General features: G+C 45.7%; 3 protein-coding genes across 13 annotated transcripts; all 3 read right to left on the reverse strand.

Moving 5' to 3' along the window:
* Nucleotides 1-1,567: 1,567 nt before the first annotated feature.
* slain2 (SLAIN motif family, member 2) lies at nucleotides 1,568-9,640 on the reverse strand. Of its 8 annotated transcripts, none has more exons than XM_037249135.1 (10): nucleotides 8,919-9,640; nucleotides 7,514-7,656; nucleotides 6,057-6,227; nucleotides 5,782-5,961; nucleotides 5,370-5,711; nucleotides 5,148-5,237; nucleotides 4,195-4,266; nucleotides 3,810-3,848; nucleotides 3,267-3,492; nucleotides 1,568-3,155 (listed from the first exon to the last, which is right to left on the reverse strand). In XM_037249135.1, exons 1-10 carry the CDS (start codon nucleotides 9,356-9,358, stop codon nucleotides 3,095-3,097), a joined length of 1,764 nt encoding a protein of 587 aa, XP_037105030.1. In that variant the 5' UTR covers nucleotides 9,359-9,640; the 3' UTR covers nucleotides 1,568-3,094. The 8 variants fall into 8 exon arrangements, with proteins under 8 accessions (XP_037105030.1, XP_037105028.1, XP_037105031.1 ...); XM_037249133.1 differs by having other exon boundaries at nucleotides 5,148-5,294; XM_037249136.1 differs by lacking the exon at nucleotides 4,195-4,266 and having other exon boundaries at nucleotides 5,148-5,294; nucleotides 8,919-9,639.
* A 932-nt stretch (nucleotides 9,641-10,572) lies between these two features.
* Nucleotides 10,573-12,187, reverse strand: LOC119122133 (zinc finger protein 649-like). The gene is made up of 2 exons (XM_037250338.1): nucleotides 11,878-12,187; nucleotides 10,573-11,444 (listed from the first exon to the last, which is right to left on the reverse strand). Exons 1-2 carry the CDS (start codon nucleotides 12,050-12,052, stop codon nucleotides 10,573-10,575), a joined length of 1,047 nt encoding a protein of 348 aa, XP_037106233.1. The 5' UTR covers nucleotides 12,053-12,187.
* A 457-nt stretch (nucleotides 12,188-12,644) lies between these two features.
* On the reverse strand, nucleotides 12,645-15,579 carry LOC119121522 (zinc finger protein 436-like). 4 transcript variants are annotated; one of them, XM_037249129.1, is made up of 4 exons: nucleotides 15,312-15,579; nucleotides 13,891-15,075; nucleotides 13,474-13,673; nucleotides 12,645-13,443 (listed from the first exon to the last, which is right to left on the reverse strand). In XM_037249129.1, the coding sequence occupies exons 1-4, from the start codon at nucleotides 15,502-15,504 to the stop codon at nucleotides 12,649-12,651; spliced, it is 2,373 nt and encodes a 790-aa protein (XP_037105024.1). In that variant the 5' UTR covers nucleotides 15,505-15,579; the 3' UTR covers nucleotides 12,645-12,648. The 4 variants fall into 4 exon arrangements, with proteins under 4 accessions (XP_037105024.1, XP_037105023.1, XP_037105025.1 ...); XM_037249128.1 differs by having other exon boundaries at nucleotides 12,645-13,438; nucleotides 13,469-13,673; XM_037249130.1 differs by having other exon boundaries at nucleotides 12,645-13,021; nucleotides 13,055-13,673.
* Nucleotides 15,580-15,636: the final 57 nt, after the last annotated feature.

A 15,636-nucleotide genomic window follows, 5' to 3' on the forward strand; every position in this document is an offset into this window, starting at 1 on the left:
AGAGGGACGCAACTTTCGCTGCGCCCGAATGATGGTCTCGGAATCAAATCATGCACAAACGCAACCAATGAATGACAAGCGGATCCCAAGACGATGCTCAAAATTCTCAAAATGCATCATTTGGACCAAAATCAGAACAGAATTCAACTCGTTATAGTGTATTTATTATATTTATTTTTCAAAATGTTTTAGGGAATTTCTGTTAGCTTTGTCATATTTTTGGAAGTCTAAATCATCTTTACTAAGTTGTCTTATTTGATACATTGGAAGCTCAAAATTGAAAATATGTCATGTTCTTAAAGATGACATTGTCATTGATGTTTCCAAGAACATATGTGTTCCAGTGGTGAAATCTGAGCATCTGATCAGGGTTCGAGCATCTCCTCATGTTTGTTTGTGTGTCCGCAGACGGACGGGCAGCCTGTGTTATCACGCGCTGACATCGCGCACAGGAAATAAAAGCGCCCCGTCTCGTCAGGAGAGGACGGGAAGATGACGAAGAGGAGGGTGACTCAACTCAGGACTGTCGTCAGACTCCAAACACAGCCAATAAGCTAATGGGCCACTCAAGGTATGGAATGAAGCATTGCTTGCTTGTGTTTAACCTATGGGAAGATTTTGGGAGCTTTTATTCCATATCCATCATATCCCAACAACGCTTTTAGATGTGATTTATGTCTGCCCTGCAATTGAATGTGCTCTGCTAAATGCTTAAAATCATTTACATATAGCAATCCTTACAATGAGTTATTTTACTATGAGTTGCACCAATATGCCAATGTTTTTGCACCAAGGTCATACTGAGAGAGGAAACTGAGAGAGCATATTCGAATAGTCTGATGAATGAGCCAATTTTGAGCTGATGCTAATCTGGAAGCGATTCTGGAGATGTGGTCCCTCTGTCAGACCTTTTTAATAACACTGGCGTCTGTCTCTAATACCTAAGGCTGAATGATTTTAAAAAATAGATATTCTCATTGCAATGTTTTAGCCACAATGTTAAAAAAAGCAACATTAATTACTATAAAATATATTTTTTAAAGTATTTTAATTGCAGCCAATATATTTGATCTCGCTGACAATCTACAGCTAAAGCTTAACGAAAATGTTCGATTACATACTGTTTGGGAAACACAAATGTAAAAAGATAATCTTACAAAAAACTCTTTCATGTTTACAAAAAAAAATGTGGTTAAGGTCTTTGATGTTAATGGTGACACGCACATTGAATGCATTTCTGTTCCCTGAAATGCATCATTGTAATTCTTTGTACGCTTTTACTTTTAATGGCTGCGTCAGTGGATTGAAAGTCACCCAAAGGACAACATGTGCTTTGTAGGAGACGAGCAAGATAATAAATATCAAACCGCAAGATCAAAACACTCATTTTGTGTTATTTGCAATGTAGTGAAAGAACAAAATCAACGAAAAATACAAGGTTTTCGAGGTTTTATTTCAAATGTGATTTACATGGGAAAAACAACTTTGTCATGTTTGTGGCTTTTTTAAAAAAAAAAAAAGTCAAATAACAAAAAATGTCACACAAAAGGTGTGGTTGCTGTTGGTCTTTTTTTTTTAGCAACATTCTGTCAAGCTTCTCACTTTCCTGTCTGAGGCACCTCTTCTCTCTTTGTAATAAATAACTTTTAATTTACACATTAGATATAAATATGAAGGCGTGTAGTCAAACCTTTTTCCTTCTTCCTCAAAGCAATCATAATAAATGTAATTCATTTCCATTACAAAAATAGGCAGGCAGGCAAATCAATAAAAGCTTTGCAAAACCATAAATTGGCACCAAAATTAAAACAAAAAGACACTTTCAAATCAGAGGCACTAGTTTATAAACGAGCCACCACACCAACAAGTACCAACACTGGCACACAAATATAATCAATCTGGTAACTTTCTTCCCCCCCCTCTGTTTATTTTTTTTGTTGAGCATGGAGAATTACTGTGGGCTTTTGAATTGAAATTCTCTAATGTATTTCTTTTTTACAATTCGAAACCATTCCCAGGTGTCTTCAGACAACTGTGACAAGCTTTAAGCTCAAGAATTACGGCACACTTGTTTTAGCTGTTGCTAATGAGAAAGCCATCAAAACAAAATCAATGCATGGATTGTCCCCTTTTATGTTCATTGGCAAAAAATGGAAGCAAGTCCAAAATTGGCACTAGCTAACAAAAAGCTACCTCACGTTTTTTTGCGCCGACTTTAGCAAATTTGCCATCGTTAGCAAAACAATCAAGGCTATTGTGGTTGCCAGAGTTCCCAATTGTCAATTCATTGTCGGATTAGCTTCACAGCTAAACTGAATCCAAAACAATCAAAGCCCTTAATGATTAAGAAATAATAATAATCTATAAATGAGCCTTTGGAAACGTAAAAATGCTTTGGAGCGTTAGCATTGCAAATTGAGGTTCAAACGTACATTAAAAAACATAGTCAAAAATCAAAACAATACTGATATGGACGTGTGGCATTTTTTAAAAGGATCCTCCGTTGTGTGGGTGCATATTCCTTTTTTTTGTGCTCTTTCTGTACTACCATCAAATGTGGCCAAAGTGCTGGCTAAAAGGAAAGTAGTAATTGTCATCAAAGTACACTTGAGAGTAGACTTTTCTGATCTTTGTATGTCGAAGAGCACTCAGGAGTTTCAGAGTCCCCAGTTTTCTTGAATGCAGCATATGAAGTCTGAGCTGGTGTCATCATTAATGACAAGAATGGCGTCTCGAATAGGAACAAGGGAGGATCCCTTCAAATCTTTTTCATTTGTCAACTTGTGCATTCTCTCTAGGTGCTTTAACTTCTTTTTAATACGAGGACATTTTTTTTTAATTTAGCTGGCCACACATTAGTGCCATTGCAGAGGTCAGGTTGCTTGTCGGGTTTCCACATGAAGGACTGACAGCCGAGTTTGATCTTTGGCGTTCTCCTCATCTGAATTGCGTATACATCTTCTTTGTTTCTTTGAAATGTTCCTGGGACATTGTGACCGTTAAGAGTCACCAAGGTAGATAAAGTGCCATGCGGTGGTCCATCTGACTCAAATGATTGACAGTTTGAGTAGAGCGCCCTCTGCTGGGCAAGCAGCTAGTAGCTTTCTCTCAGGTTGTCTCTGGTGCCGCCGTAGACACGAGGGGCCGGTAGACTTCTGTAAAAGGGGAAAAGTCGCGTTTAAGTTAAGTTGTAAAATAATCACCAAATATAAACCTTTAGAAAGGATAAGAAAAAAAAGCCCGCAGATGAGCAGCCATTTTCTTACCTGCGCACAGGCTGTGCTAGTTTGCTTCGAGGCAGGGGGATCCCGCCGCCGCCTCCTCCGGCGCCACCTGCTGGGGTGCTGGGACGAGGCAGGCCGCTGCGGGGCGGAATCAGGGAGCGGCCGGGCGTGGCGGTAGAGCCGGCGGGGTTGGCGATGGCCTTGACGGGTTGCCTCAAGGCCAGGGGTGAGGGTGCGGCCGGCGTCCGCAGCTTGCTGCTCGGCGGAACTGACGGGGAGAAAGAGCGCCAATTTCAAACGTCATGTGACGCCACCGTTAACGTGAAAACGATGAATGTCGGGAATCTGAGAGCCAAGCATGAAAAAATGTCGCGAACAATCACAATCACCACGTTTGCAATGTCGAGCAATGACAAAAGATAGATTAAAAATATTCCCTCCCTTTTGTAGCTATTGGGGTGAATAATGTATGAATCGGAACATCCTGAGCTTTGGTGGAGGATGAGTCACCAGAATGAGATGCACAAAACACGTTGAGGAGCCACAACAACAATAACGGTGGCAAGCCGACAGTGAAATACTCACTGAAGTCACCTTCGTCGCCAAAGCAACAGGAGAGCGGGACTAGACAAAGACAACAAAGAAAATCAACACAAGCCTTAGGTCGGGCCGAGTTAAGTGCTCGCGTGCTGTGCGTCGCCGCTCGTTATTTATCCAAAACAACTTTGTGGCTCCTTAATGGCAGAAGTTTGGTTCGTTAAAATAGACACCAGAGATTTCCGCGAGGGATGGCACGAGCACCAGAGAACCTGTTGGTCAGAATCCGGGCAAGTTTGGCCTTGGCGGAGGTCTTTAGTCTACAGACCCTTCACGCCACGAAACCGTGTAACGCCAACATATCCCATCGGCCCTTGAATTTGGTACGCCGAGTGGACGTCGGCGAGCGTCCGAGCCGCTTTGGGCCTGTTACCTCGCCGGGCCGTTGGGCTTTGGAGTTGCTGTTTGGTTTTGGGGGTGGAGTGTCTCGGGAGCTGAGGCGCTGCTGTGGATACACACATACATAAACACGCCGTCACTAAAACGCAGAGGCGCCTGTCTTTGGAGTGTGGTCGCAAGCCTCTAGAGGGCGCCGCAGCCAAACAAATTTGCCAGCCCGTAGCTCCATTCAGCAGTCAGTGGGGGAGGGGGGGAGTGAGCGCTACATGCCAAAGCCAAGGAAGGGACGCAACCACATTTGAACACTTATTCCAAATCCTTGACATCAAACTTAAGGTCCATGTACTAGTATTCTCTTTTTCTAGTAAGACGGTAACTTCATCGTATAACTAATGAGAATAAATCTAGGACATGGACCCTAGAAAGATATCAAGCGTAATAAGTGTCGAAATGGTTTTCCACAGGAAAGGTTCAGCTAAAGATGAAAGAAAAACCAAACAAGAGAAAAGAAGCATGTTTAACAACATGCAGCTTGCCCTCGGGACCCCCTGCGCCGTGCCACTTGTAACAGAGAAGGATTAACAACTCTCGGATTAAGAGCAATACTATTAACTTCCTCTCGCATTGAAGGATTACATCAAATGGATAGCCGAAGCGCTTGTCAGGGGGATCCTCTAATCTCGCCAAGTACGTAAAAAAAACTCCCTGAGACTGGAGGATTTCCCGAGAAGAAATGAAGGAGCCTAGTGTCTAATTTTTAGTTGTTTGAAAATGCTACATTTGACATTTTTGCTTGACCCTTCAATCGCAATTTCTTTTGCCGCACTTGACTAATAAGGGAGGTTAACTTCTTTTTACACTTGAGCCACAACTATGAATAATACCTTTGGCTCCTGTGTTTGAAGTTGCTGAAAGAAGTTTGAAAAAGCAAGTTTGCCAGTAAAACATGCAGGCGCTGATTGTGTGTGTGTGTGTGGTGGTACTCACGAGCCGATTGGCTGTGGTGTCTGGGCGAGCCGCCATTTGGCAGCTGCAGATTGGACTCGCAGCTTCGACTGTTCTTGACGGGCTCCGGGCCTTGTGGGGGCGCCGCATTGGAACGTGTGAGATTGGGGAGACTACGACGCAGTTTTTCTGCAGAAATAATTCTTCTTTAATTTTTTTATTCCAAAACTAGTAATGCATCAATTTGGTGTGTCTCGCTCTCACCTTCGTTCTTGACCACGTTTGTCTGCGTGTCGTGGCCCTGCAGCGAGTGGCGTGGCTGCTGCAGGCGGCTGATAGCGGGCTGAGGCGAGCCGCGGCCGTAGTCCACGGAACGGGCCGGGGAGCGCGAGCGCGGCGAGTTGCGCGGAGAGGCTCGCGGCGAGTGGCGGGGCGAAGGGCTGAAACGGCTGGCGGGCAGGTGAAAGGCCGGGTGCGCCGCCTCCTCCTCGTCCTCCAGGCTGTGCGCGTCCAGCTCCTGGTCGCTGAAGGTGCCGCGCCGCAGCGAGTGGCAGGACGAGCCCGAGCTGCGGCGGGAGGCCGAGGCGGCGTAGTCCTGCCTCAGACCTGAGCGGGCGCATGCACACAGTCGGCGAATTGTGTATTTTGGGCAGAGCAGACGGGAAGCGTCACTTACTCTCTTCCTGCATGCGCGCCAGAATCTGGACGTCGTTGACGTTGTTGAGCTTGTAGGTCGTGGAAGAGCCCACCGAGTCTTCGTCCATCTCGGAGGTGCTCAGCTCGCTGTCCACCGACGACTGGGGGCTGACGGCCGGCGGGTTTCTTTCTGCCGCCGCCGTCGTGTTACGCTGCTGCACTGCGTGGCCAAATAGTTGAGAAGGTTTCACTTTTGTATGCTTCCTCCCAGCTGCATACTTTTAAAGCTCGCACTGGGTGACATTCTGCCGCTACCTGCATTGACGGGCATCAGCTGCTGCCTGACGACGGGCACCTTGCTGGGCGTGGAGCAGGGCGAGTTGAAGCCGCTGCTGTAGGGACTGTTGGCGGCGTTGGGGCTGTACTGACTCCCGTAGCTCCCCTGCTGGTTGTAGCAGCTTCCGTAGAGGCTGCGACGCCTGTTAGCTGCAAGCGTACACGTAAAAAGCGTCTGAATCATATGTTGCCGATTGTACATAAAATGTCCCGAACTCCCAAATGGACTCAATTCCAGACACGCTCCAACATCTTACAGCAAGCGGAAGCTATTGAAAGTCCGTAGACGGCAACAATGCTGACAGTGTTGGCTCACAATCGCTCTGTGGTCTGCTGCGGGGTGTATGAAAGCGTATGGCGATTCAATAGAGTGCATTCAAGCGAGAGCATAATGCAAGCGAGTGTAAGCGCTTATGTCCAAAGGTCGGGTTCCAGACCCCATGGGGATGTCCTGTTCTGGAGAGATCAGCTCCTGATGCAATAATTACAAGTTGAGTCTTTTTTTAATTCACTCTTTATACCACCACCGACTGTCCTCGTACGAACCGACGAGTTGACCGAGAACTTTTCCTATCAGCGGTGATCGGTGTCGCTAAAGGGGGAGTGCGCGTCTCGCTGTTTATACGCTCGCGCCTTACCAGGACAAGAGACGCCTGAGGGGATTTGATCCTGACGAGGATGGAGGAGCCCAGCTCCGTGCTCCTCTTGCTCTCGACTTATACAATTAGACACAAAAGAAAGGCCAACGAGGGGAGCAAACAAGTATTGGCTCACCCACGCTGGCGAGGCCTCACCCCCGGAATGACCTCAAAGCCGTCTCCTCCCTGTTATGTGACTAAGGCCCAGCGGTAGATGAACAACTGGCTCACTGTGTGTGCGTGTGTGCATGTAAACAAAACAGCTCCCATCTAACGTCTTCCCTGCGGACTCCGCATTCCCGTGGCTAACACACACTCCATGGCAACAGCGTTTCCAGGCGCCTCTTTAAGTGGGCGTGTGTGTTTTGTGGAGTCGGTGGCGACACGAGGGACGAGTCTGTCGGAGGGTGACGTGATTCTAATTCCACACCTACAAGGATGAGGTCATTGACAGTTGCGTGTCCTCTTAGTCATCAGCAGACTGTAATTGCAGTCAGTGGTCAAAGCGGGTTGCCCAAAACATTTTTTTTTTTTTTAACAGTTGAGTTGCAGCATATCTGAAGCTAGCTTGTAACTCAAGTTATGACTCACAACACAAAGCAAAAAGAAAAAATGGACCACGGTAACTGCTGTACAACTCACATGACCCATCAAAATGGAAAGTCTCACTTTAGCCATGAGGAGGTGAGAACCCCCCCCCCTAAGTCGAGCGGCACGCTATATTTAGCGGCGGTCAAAGCGTGGAAAAGTCACGTCGGAGACAGTCGAGAGTCCAAATTGAAAATGGCGGTGGCTTACCCGACATGGTGAGGTCCAACCTGTGGATGAGCGAGCGCTTGGCCAGCTCCATGTCCGGACTCGGGTTGTCCAGAGCCTGGCGGCACCACACGACGGGGCTCAGCGCCTTCTGCAAGGGACTGTCGAGCTTGGCTTCGTACAGCCTGAAAAACACATGCCACCAAACATTTATTGCGTGGAAGAAATCCAGTTTTGGAATGCCAGATTCCTTCGTACCCGCGTTAATGATTTGCGGAAAATGTTTTTCCAGAACTTCAGGAAAAAAAGCCGAGTCTCGACTAGTGAGGCAAATCACAGCCAGCGGCTGTCAACTCTGCTGCGCTTTATCAACGCAACTTTTCCGTGAGGGGATGCCGAACTTCAAGGGATGAGCCTGTGGGAAGCTAATTCCCAGATTGCAGGAGACGGTTAATCCCCGGTCACTATCAGATCAGACGTGCAAACGAGTCAGACTCGGTAAGCGGTTCGAAGATCCACTTTGGATTTCCCAAACAACGTAAACATCCCGTGATGCCATCGGCAGGAAACATCTCCGTCCACATTCCTGAAGTTACATTCCAGAAAACTGGGAAGCCATTTTGACAGCAAAAAAAAAAGTAGTAGTTGTTTGAAGGGTGAACAAGTAGCAATCCAATTGTTCTTGTATGATCGTCTTCATGTGATTACATTTTTGGCCGCCGGTTTGGTTCTTGAGCGTCGGCTTCGGCGGCCGACTTGTTTGTTTGGCTGCGGGGAATTCCGAGTAGGAATGTAACCATGGCTGCCGGGGAGAGAAACAGCTCTCATCCACCAAAGCCAAGCAATGAACACGTGTGACAGCTGTAATTCATGCAATAAGTGGCTTTGTGTTTCTTTCGGATTTGGTTGAATGACAACAGCATCTTGTGATGGTATGACCATTTCAGTTTTTGTTTGCGGAACAGCTATTCAATTTTCTTTTAGGAATACTAAAGCGTATTTGGGTGATTTGATTTCTCATGGAATTATAAAAGGACAAGTAATAACTTGTTAGTGACTATGGCTGAGTACACTTAACTAGAAATGTTTTTAGTACTATTCTTTGGCACAATTGAATAGTAGTAGATTTTTTTCCCCATATGTAATATAGTTATATATTACTATATAATATATAGTATTATATATTACTATATATAATATACATCTATATGTTTGTAGATACATGGGGGCACAATATATTTCTTGGATTTATCCTGGTTGATTACAAAAAGTGCCTTTGCATCCTTCTATTTTTCTATATGGAACCCTCGGAAGAAAAAGTTCGGACCCTCCTGATCTAGTGTGATCCACAAACAGATTAACACTGGCCAGTTGTGTTTGGGGATTTGGGGCCCAGGTTGCGTTCACGGGCCACGACCACTACCCAGCAGTAGTCATTCCCACTCACCAGCTGTCGTCGTCTTCGTGGAGACAGTCCATGTCCTCCAAGTCCAAAACGTCCACCTGGTCCAGAATGGACGTTTCGCAATCGTCGTCCAAGCACCGCGAGTTCCGTGCCGACCCGGAGGTGGCCGCAGAGGCGCCTTCGCTTTCGTACGGCCTCGTGAAGCTGACGCCGTCGTAGGAGAGCCGTGGGCTTCGGCAGCGGCGGTTCTCCAACAGGTCGCCGTAGCCGAACCCCACCCCGGGAGCGAAGCCGTCGCCCCCCGATAGCAGCGCCGATGACGACGATAAGGGATCATAGCCGGCGCTGTGAGGTCTGTGGTGGGCCGACATCATCATGGAGCGACCCCGGAGCTGCTCGTTCTGCTTCTCGAGCTGCTTGACCAAATCCTGGAGCTTCCTCACCTCCAAGTCGGCGTTAATATTCGAGTTGATGTCCTCCATGGTGAAGTCCTCCCTCGCTAACCCTCACTCAGCGCCCCCCTCCCCGAGGGAAGAAAAGGCGCTGGTCCGGGGTTGATCGAGTCTCTCGTCGGTTCCTCGGAACTCCCTCCCTGTCCGTGACGTCCTTCGTGTCTGCCGCAGAGACGTCGATCACCCGCGGTGGTTGTTTAGCAGAGTTAAAAAGCTTGCTTGCCCCTGCTCGGCCCTTTCCACAACACACGTCACAACGTTTGAGACAGGCTCTGGCAGCTGATGTCACTCCCGGACGGGGGCGCGCGCATAACCAACACCTATTTGCGCGTTCATGACAAGAAAAAAAAAAAAAAACTCCTGTTGCGCAACTTTTTGCTCGCCTCTCGATGAGAATTCATGTATCATGTAAATGCTTTTTTTCCCTTTCTTTTTTGTTTTTCATTTTTCCACATTAATTTATTTTCTGTGTGGCGATTGATACCACAGGAGGGCGCTCTGGGACAAGGCATTTCCGGTATAAATAGGAAGTCCCAAGTTACCGTAAATTGCCAGGTTCGGATGGCTGGGCTCACCCTGTACTGGATGTAGGAGGGAATCTGCCAGTTATTGGTTTTGTATTTCAGGCGGACTAACCTATTCAAGCTTTTATGTTTGTCCCGTCTTTTTGTTTTGGGTCACTTCCTCGTAACGTTTCTATAATAAATATTGTAAACTTCATTTCTTCTTGTGTCATTTAGCAACAGACCACCTGCGTTACATTTGCAATAAGTCAGTAGTAAAGAATAAAAATGTATTTGGGAAAGGCCACAAAATGTCATAATACAATCCCAACCCCACTGAAAGCAGAAATTAAGATTTGTAATTCAAACCAAAGAATAACAATCACATTTGTGATGAACATCATGCCTCTCAGCTTTCCATGGATGTATCCATTTTGTCAAACACAAAGTAACGAATATCAAACATGTCTAGGCTGACTCTCAATAAACAAAGTGGAGCGAACAAAACAAATCTCAGCCTTCCACGAATGTATCCAATTTGTCAAACATCCCAAACACAACGTAATGAATATCAAACATTTCTGAGCTGACTCCTAATAAACAAAGTGGGGGGAACAAAACAACTTTAGTAAAGTTTTGATCGAGGGAAGTCATATTGCTCTGACAATGCGGAAAAATTAAGCTAGCTGAGTCCATACAATGGAAGAATATGGCATATAGTCAAAATAATAAATAAATAAGTTATTTATCTCGTTTACAATGCACAATGTGAGACTTGAGCTTGTCCTTACGAGTGAAGCGTTTGCCACACGCATCACAGCTGAAGGGCTTGTCACCTGTGTGCGTTCTCATGTGTCTCTCCAGATTGCCTTTTACCAAAAACCCTTTGGCGCAAAACAAACAAGAGATTGAATCATTTTGACCGGGGACACTCTTGTGGCTTTTGTGTGTGCCCATGTGCCGCTTCAGGTGGTAGCTGCGGAGAAAGGCAAAACCGCACACGGTGCATACATAAGGCCTGACACCCGCGTGCATCTGAACATGATTGTTCAGGTCAGGCTTCCTGAGGAAGGTTTTCGTGCACATGGGACAGCTGAACTGCTGTGAGCCTGTGGGACTAGTGTGCGGCCTTGAGTGTTGTTGCTGGTTTCTCCTTCTCGCTGTGCGGCGCCGAGAGAAGGGTTCGCTGTTTGACGGATGTGGCACGGCGCCTTCGGAGTTTGCCAGAGTCACTTTGGCGGCATCGGGCTTGGAAGACACTTTGTGTTCCTTGTTAGATTTTTTGCAATGCTTGCCATTAGCTTCACCTTGACTTAGCTTCTCCACACTTTGGCCATTAGCTTTACCGTGACTTCGCGTCTCCACACTTTGACTGTAGTGAAACTGGGAGGCTTCACCTTGGTCCTGATCACATTTGAAATCAGTCAAAGGGAATGTGTTAATGCCAGCCTCCTTCATCTTGTGCAATGGAAGCTGATCCCCATCCTGACAGCTCTGAATGTTCTTTTCTTCTGTTTTTATCAGGCTTTGGGTCTGGAGGCACTCTTCCTTGTGGTACTGCTGCGGCTCAGATCGACCAGCTTCTGGACTCTCCGGCAACACCTCCTGCAAGTCTACAAGCAAATACAGACAGGTTTGGAAAAGTTATTGAGCTTGCTTCCCTCTCTCTCTTAGGACAGATGTTATTTGAGGTCCTCAACGTGGCAAAAGAACATAAATACATCAAAAGTAAAGTTAAAAAGTCAGACAAAACCATCAGTGTGTAGGGTTACCGCCATCAAATATTTTTGAGCATTCGACTAACAGTCAAATTGATGAATCTGATTAAAAAAAGAACTTCACAATGATTTAATGCAATAACGTCAAGTGCAGGTATTGCTTTTGTCCGCTTAGGGTCGCCATTTTCACGTTCCGTTGTAGCGTTGGTGGCAACTTTGTTTAAAGTGCCTTATCTAGCGAGGCAGTACCTAACGAAGCCTCGTAAAAAAAAAAAAAAATCTAAAAAAAATAGCTAAGTCAACAGACCTCGCGGAAAGACACTATTACCCCTTACGACGGCGTGGAACAGTTCGTCTTGTCGCGCTTTCTCCTGTTTTGTTCGTTGAAGTTCCTCCTCATACTCTAATATGGTTCTCTCAAAAAGTTGTAAGATTCCCTCCACAGCAACGTTTAGTTGCTGCTTCATTAACTCCCTCAGCATTGTGACTTTTGGACGACACATTTTAACTCGCCGTACGTTGTTCTCTATTCGTTTGCTACCGGCAAGCTAAGCTAACTTCAATGACTCCACATGAGGTAAACGTGCGAAACAAAAGGACAGATAAACCGTGTGCGCTGAATTTGGGCAAGTACTACTTCCGCGTTTTTCTTCTTCGCTCGCTGTTTTGCAGTAGCTAATATCCATGACGCTGCACTGCTGCCATTTAAAGGAGGTCGGTTACTAGCGTGAACATTACTCGCAGGTCCCAAACATGAATAAAAGACAATATAAACGGCATCCATTTTTGATGACTGACATTTATTTCATCTTTATATACAGATAAGGCAATTGAAAGCATCTTCATTGCAATGCCGAGTAAGCTGCAGTCAGCGGAATGAAAAAAACACATGGCCACTTAAAAGTTCATTAAAAGAAAGGGCAGCTATCATATTCAGCATCCCTTACAAACTTCTTAAAGGTCAAGTCAACCACAAAATTGTATTTATAATAATCAAATATATTTTATAGCTTTGCTCATAATAATTTATTTGGGGGGGGAAAAAAACATGCGCACATCCTCCCAGCCCCCAAAAAAGAAACTATTTTTCTTTTCGACCTCAACTGGACAAACTGTGAGCTTCTTCCAAAGTTACTTTGTCAGTAGTCGACCGTCCTGCCTCTTCGGTTGTGCTTTTGTTCTCCCCAGAACAATGGTGACTTTTAATACCGTTCTTAAAACGGAATCTTATAAGACACACGTCGCACTGATAAGGTTTTTCCCCGGTGTGTATTCTCATGTGCTTTGGGATGTACGATTTTTCGCTAAATCTTTTTGCACAAACTGGACACTTTTCCGAGCGTGACCTGATGCGTTTTCTCACACGTTTCTTTGAACAGTCAGGTTTCTCATCTGCGAGTGTGGTCTTCTCTAACTTTGGACGTTTTGCAATTGTCTGTGTCGTCTTCTCTGATTGGTCCAGTTTTTCGATTTTGTGCGAACTTGATCGCTCGAGTTTTTCGAATTTATGTGTCGTCTTCTCTGATCGGTCAGGTCTTTCAATTTTATCTATGGACTTCTCTGATTGGTCAAATTTCTCCATCGCGTGTGTTGTCTTTGCTGACCGAATAGATTTCTTGTCCCCGTGTGTTGCCATGTGTGTAGCGAAAGCCGATCTTCTGACAAAACTTTGATCGCAAACTGGACAATGCCAACCAGTGTGTATCAGCATGTGTTTCTTCAAATATTCCTTTAAACTGAATCTTTTTTCACAGTGCAAGCATTTGTAAGGTTTCGCCCCGGTGTGTTGCATCATGTGTCTTTTTAAACCGCCCGGCGTCGCAAAGGTTTTCTTGCATTCAGAGCAGTGCCTGTTGTCATAGTTGCTATCGGTGTGTTGTCTTAGGTCTGAGCTCAACTCCGATTTCGTCGGGGAAGCAGAGCTGCCGGCTTCTTGTGCCTTAAAGGAGAATCTTTCACAATTAAGGGAGGAAGCGAAAGGTTTCTCACTTTCGGAATCCAAGTCGTCGGATATTGGCGCCTCCTCCGCGTTACTCGTCCCTTGATGCTGCTCTCGATCTGTACTGCTCCCACAAGCTCCAGCAAGGTAGGGAGCCTCTTCATGATTCTCCACCTGCCGCATGTCTGTGCCGTGTAAGGAGAGCAAAATATGATGAACAAAAACGCCATTTGAAATCGGTTTTTGATTTAAATGATGCAAACGCATCAACTCAAACACAATCATTCCACTGTAAAACGAATCGCTATTATTTGGCATCACGTATCGAGATACACGTTGAATCGTCTTTTATTGGAGAGATGCCCCGCCTCCATTTAAAATTGTTGCGATGTACCATATCACCTTTAAACTTCTTAGTCCTCAAAGCTTCTTCGGCATCGTCGCTGTAATACGTGTCAGAAGAGTTCAGCGTCGCGTTGTCCACGGCTGGTTCCAACACCAGATGGTCACCAAGTTCTTCCTCGTCCTTTACCTGGCAGGAATTGAACGCTTTGTCGTCTATGTGCAATTTTATGTGTGATATCAGTTGGCCTCGACTCAGGAAATCTGTCTGACAGACTGAGCACTGAAAAGGGATCTGGCCTAAGTGCTGCTTCTCATGGCTCATCATGCTCTCCTTGAAGGCGAAACCTTGCCCGCAAACCGAGCAAGAGAAAGGTTTCTCTCCGGTATGTATGACCATGTGTGCGATCAAATTTTCATTGGAGGGACACTTTTTCCCACATTGAGGACATTGATGTTTGTTGGCGTCACAGTTCTTGTTGTTCTCCAAAGATTCTGTGGTGTGGTTGGTACCCGAGAGTGGAGCTTTTGATATTCCGGTTGTCGACGCATTCTGCGTTGTATGTTTTTTCATGTGTCTCTTGACATGATGCTTCAAGAAGAATTTTTTAGCACAGACGGGGCAAGCAAAGGGTCTATCTCTCACGTGTGTCTCCATGTGCTTTTTCAAGCCTTTTTTGCTTTGAAATGTTTTCTCACGTCGAGAGCTGTTCAATTTCACGTTGACGTCGTCATCCGTCATGTCACCTTGGGAATCCTTATCTGAAGATCCTGGTTGCAATCCTTCATCAGCATCCGTATGTTTCCTAGCGTCTTTCTTCACAAAATGCTTCGAGGAGTATTGTTTTTCTCCCTTGTGCGTCACCATGTGATTTTTCCTTTTTTTTTTGCTGTAAAACGTTTTCTGACTTTGGGAGCGGTGAGAATCCTTGTCGTGCTGCGTCATATCACCTTTATATTCCTTCCGAGTCTCCCGGTCGTGGTCACTGTGATCAGTGCGAGAACTGTCTGACGTAATGTCGTCTATATCAGACAAGGGAGCGAAAAGGCTGTCTGGTTCCGATTGGAGATCCTCACAGTGTTCTCCGTCCACTTTAGATTTGCCCTCTTCACTTGGAATGTGCTCGGACAGCTTCGGAATCTTCTCTGCATACTGACTGCTCCGCACGTCCTCCACTTCCTTGTTAATGCTCGGTTCCTCCAGCTGCTCAGAAGGAATTTCTTGTCGGGTGTCTTGTTGCACAGCTGCACCGCACAAGGGAAGAGAAACATGATTAAAACTGATATTTGGGTTAAACATCCATACGATAAAGCGAACTACGGTCCACACTGTCTCGTATCAATAACACAAGGTCTCTGATAACTTTAGGCCATGAAGTCCTGTCTGTGAAGATGAATTCATAAAGTACTTTGAGTTTATGTCTTCAATAACTCGATTTAATTAGGTATGCATATAAACTAAAAAGATTAAGTGTTCAAACCTTGGTGCAGTTGAATACGAAGGTCCGCAACCGTGGCGACTAGTTCATTTTGTCTTCGCTCGTTCTCCTCTTTTTCCCGACAAAGTTTTTCTTCGTAGTCTGCTATAGTTCTCTCAAATAGGTCAAATATCTCTTCGGCGGCCAAGTTCAGTCGCTCCTTCATTAAGTCTTTCAACATTTTGACTTTACACATGTTAACGTCGTCACGCAAGCTTTTAGCCAGCTAACAGTTATCTCGGCGCGCACGTTCTTCTACTGTGCGACTGATTTCGTTCTAGTTGTTTATTTGAGGGTAACGTCTGACGTTCGAGGTACTTACCGCCAC

The sequence above is a fragment of the Syngnathus acus genome, chromosome 4, assembly GCF_901709675.1.
Source record: "Syngnathus acus chromosome 4, fSynAcu1.2, whole genome shotgun sequence".
NCBI lineage: Eukaryota > Metazoa > Chordata > Actinopteri > Syngnathiformes > Syngnathidae > Syngnathus > Syngnathus acus.

Coding starts and splice junctions, on each gene's coding strand:
- slain2 (XM_037249133.1), bottom strand. CDS start 9,358: ATGGAGGACATCAACTCGAATATTAACGCCGACTTGGAGGTGAGGAAG. Junction 5,712..5,781: donor GGCGCGCATGCAGGAAGAGA/GTAAGTGACGCT, acceptor GCGCCCGCTCAG/GTCTGAGGCAGGACTACGCC. Junction 4,267..5,147: donor ACACCACAGCCAATCGGCTC/GTGAGTACCACC, acceptor GTGTATCCACAG/CAGCGCCTCAGCTCCCGAGA.
- LOC119122133 (XM_037250338.1), bottom strand. CDS start 12,052: ATGTGTCGTCCAAAAGTCACAATGCTGAGGGAGTTAATGAAGCAGCAA. Junction 11,445..11,877: donor GTTCCACGCCGTCGTAAGGG/GTAATAGTGTCT, acceptor ATTTGCTTGTAG/ACTTGCAGGAGGTGTTGCCG.
- LOC119121522 (XM_037249127.1), bottom strand. CDS start 15,504: ATGTGTAAAGTCAAAATGTTGAAAGACTTAATGAAGGAGCGACTGAAC. Junction 15,076..15,311: donor TCGTATTCAACTGCACCAAG/GTTTGAACACTT, acceptor TGTGCGGTGCAG/CTGTGCAACAAGACACCCGA. Junction 13,674..13,890: donor GAGGACTAAGAAGTTTAAAG/GTGATATGGTAC, acceptor TACACGGCACAG/ACATGCGGCAGGTGGAGAAT.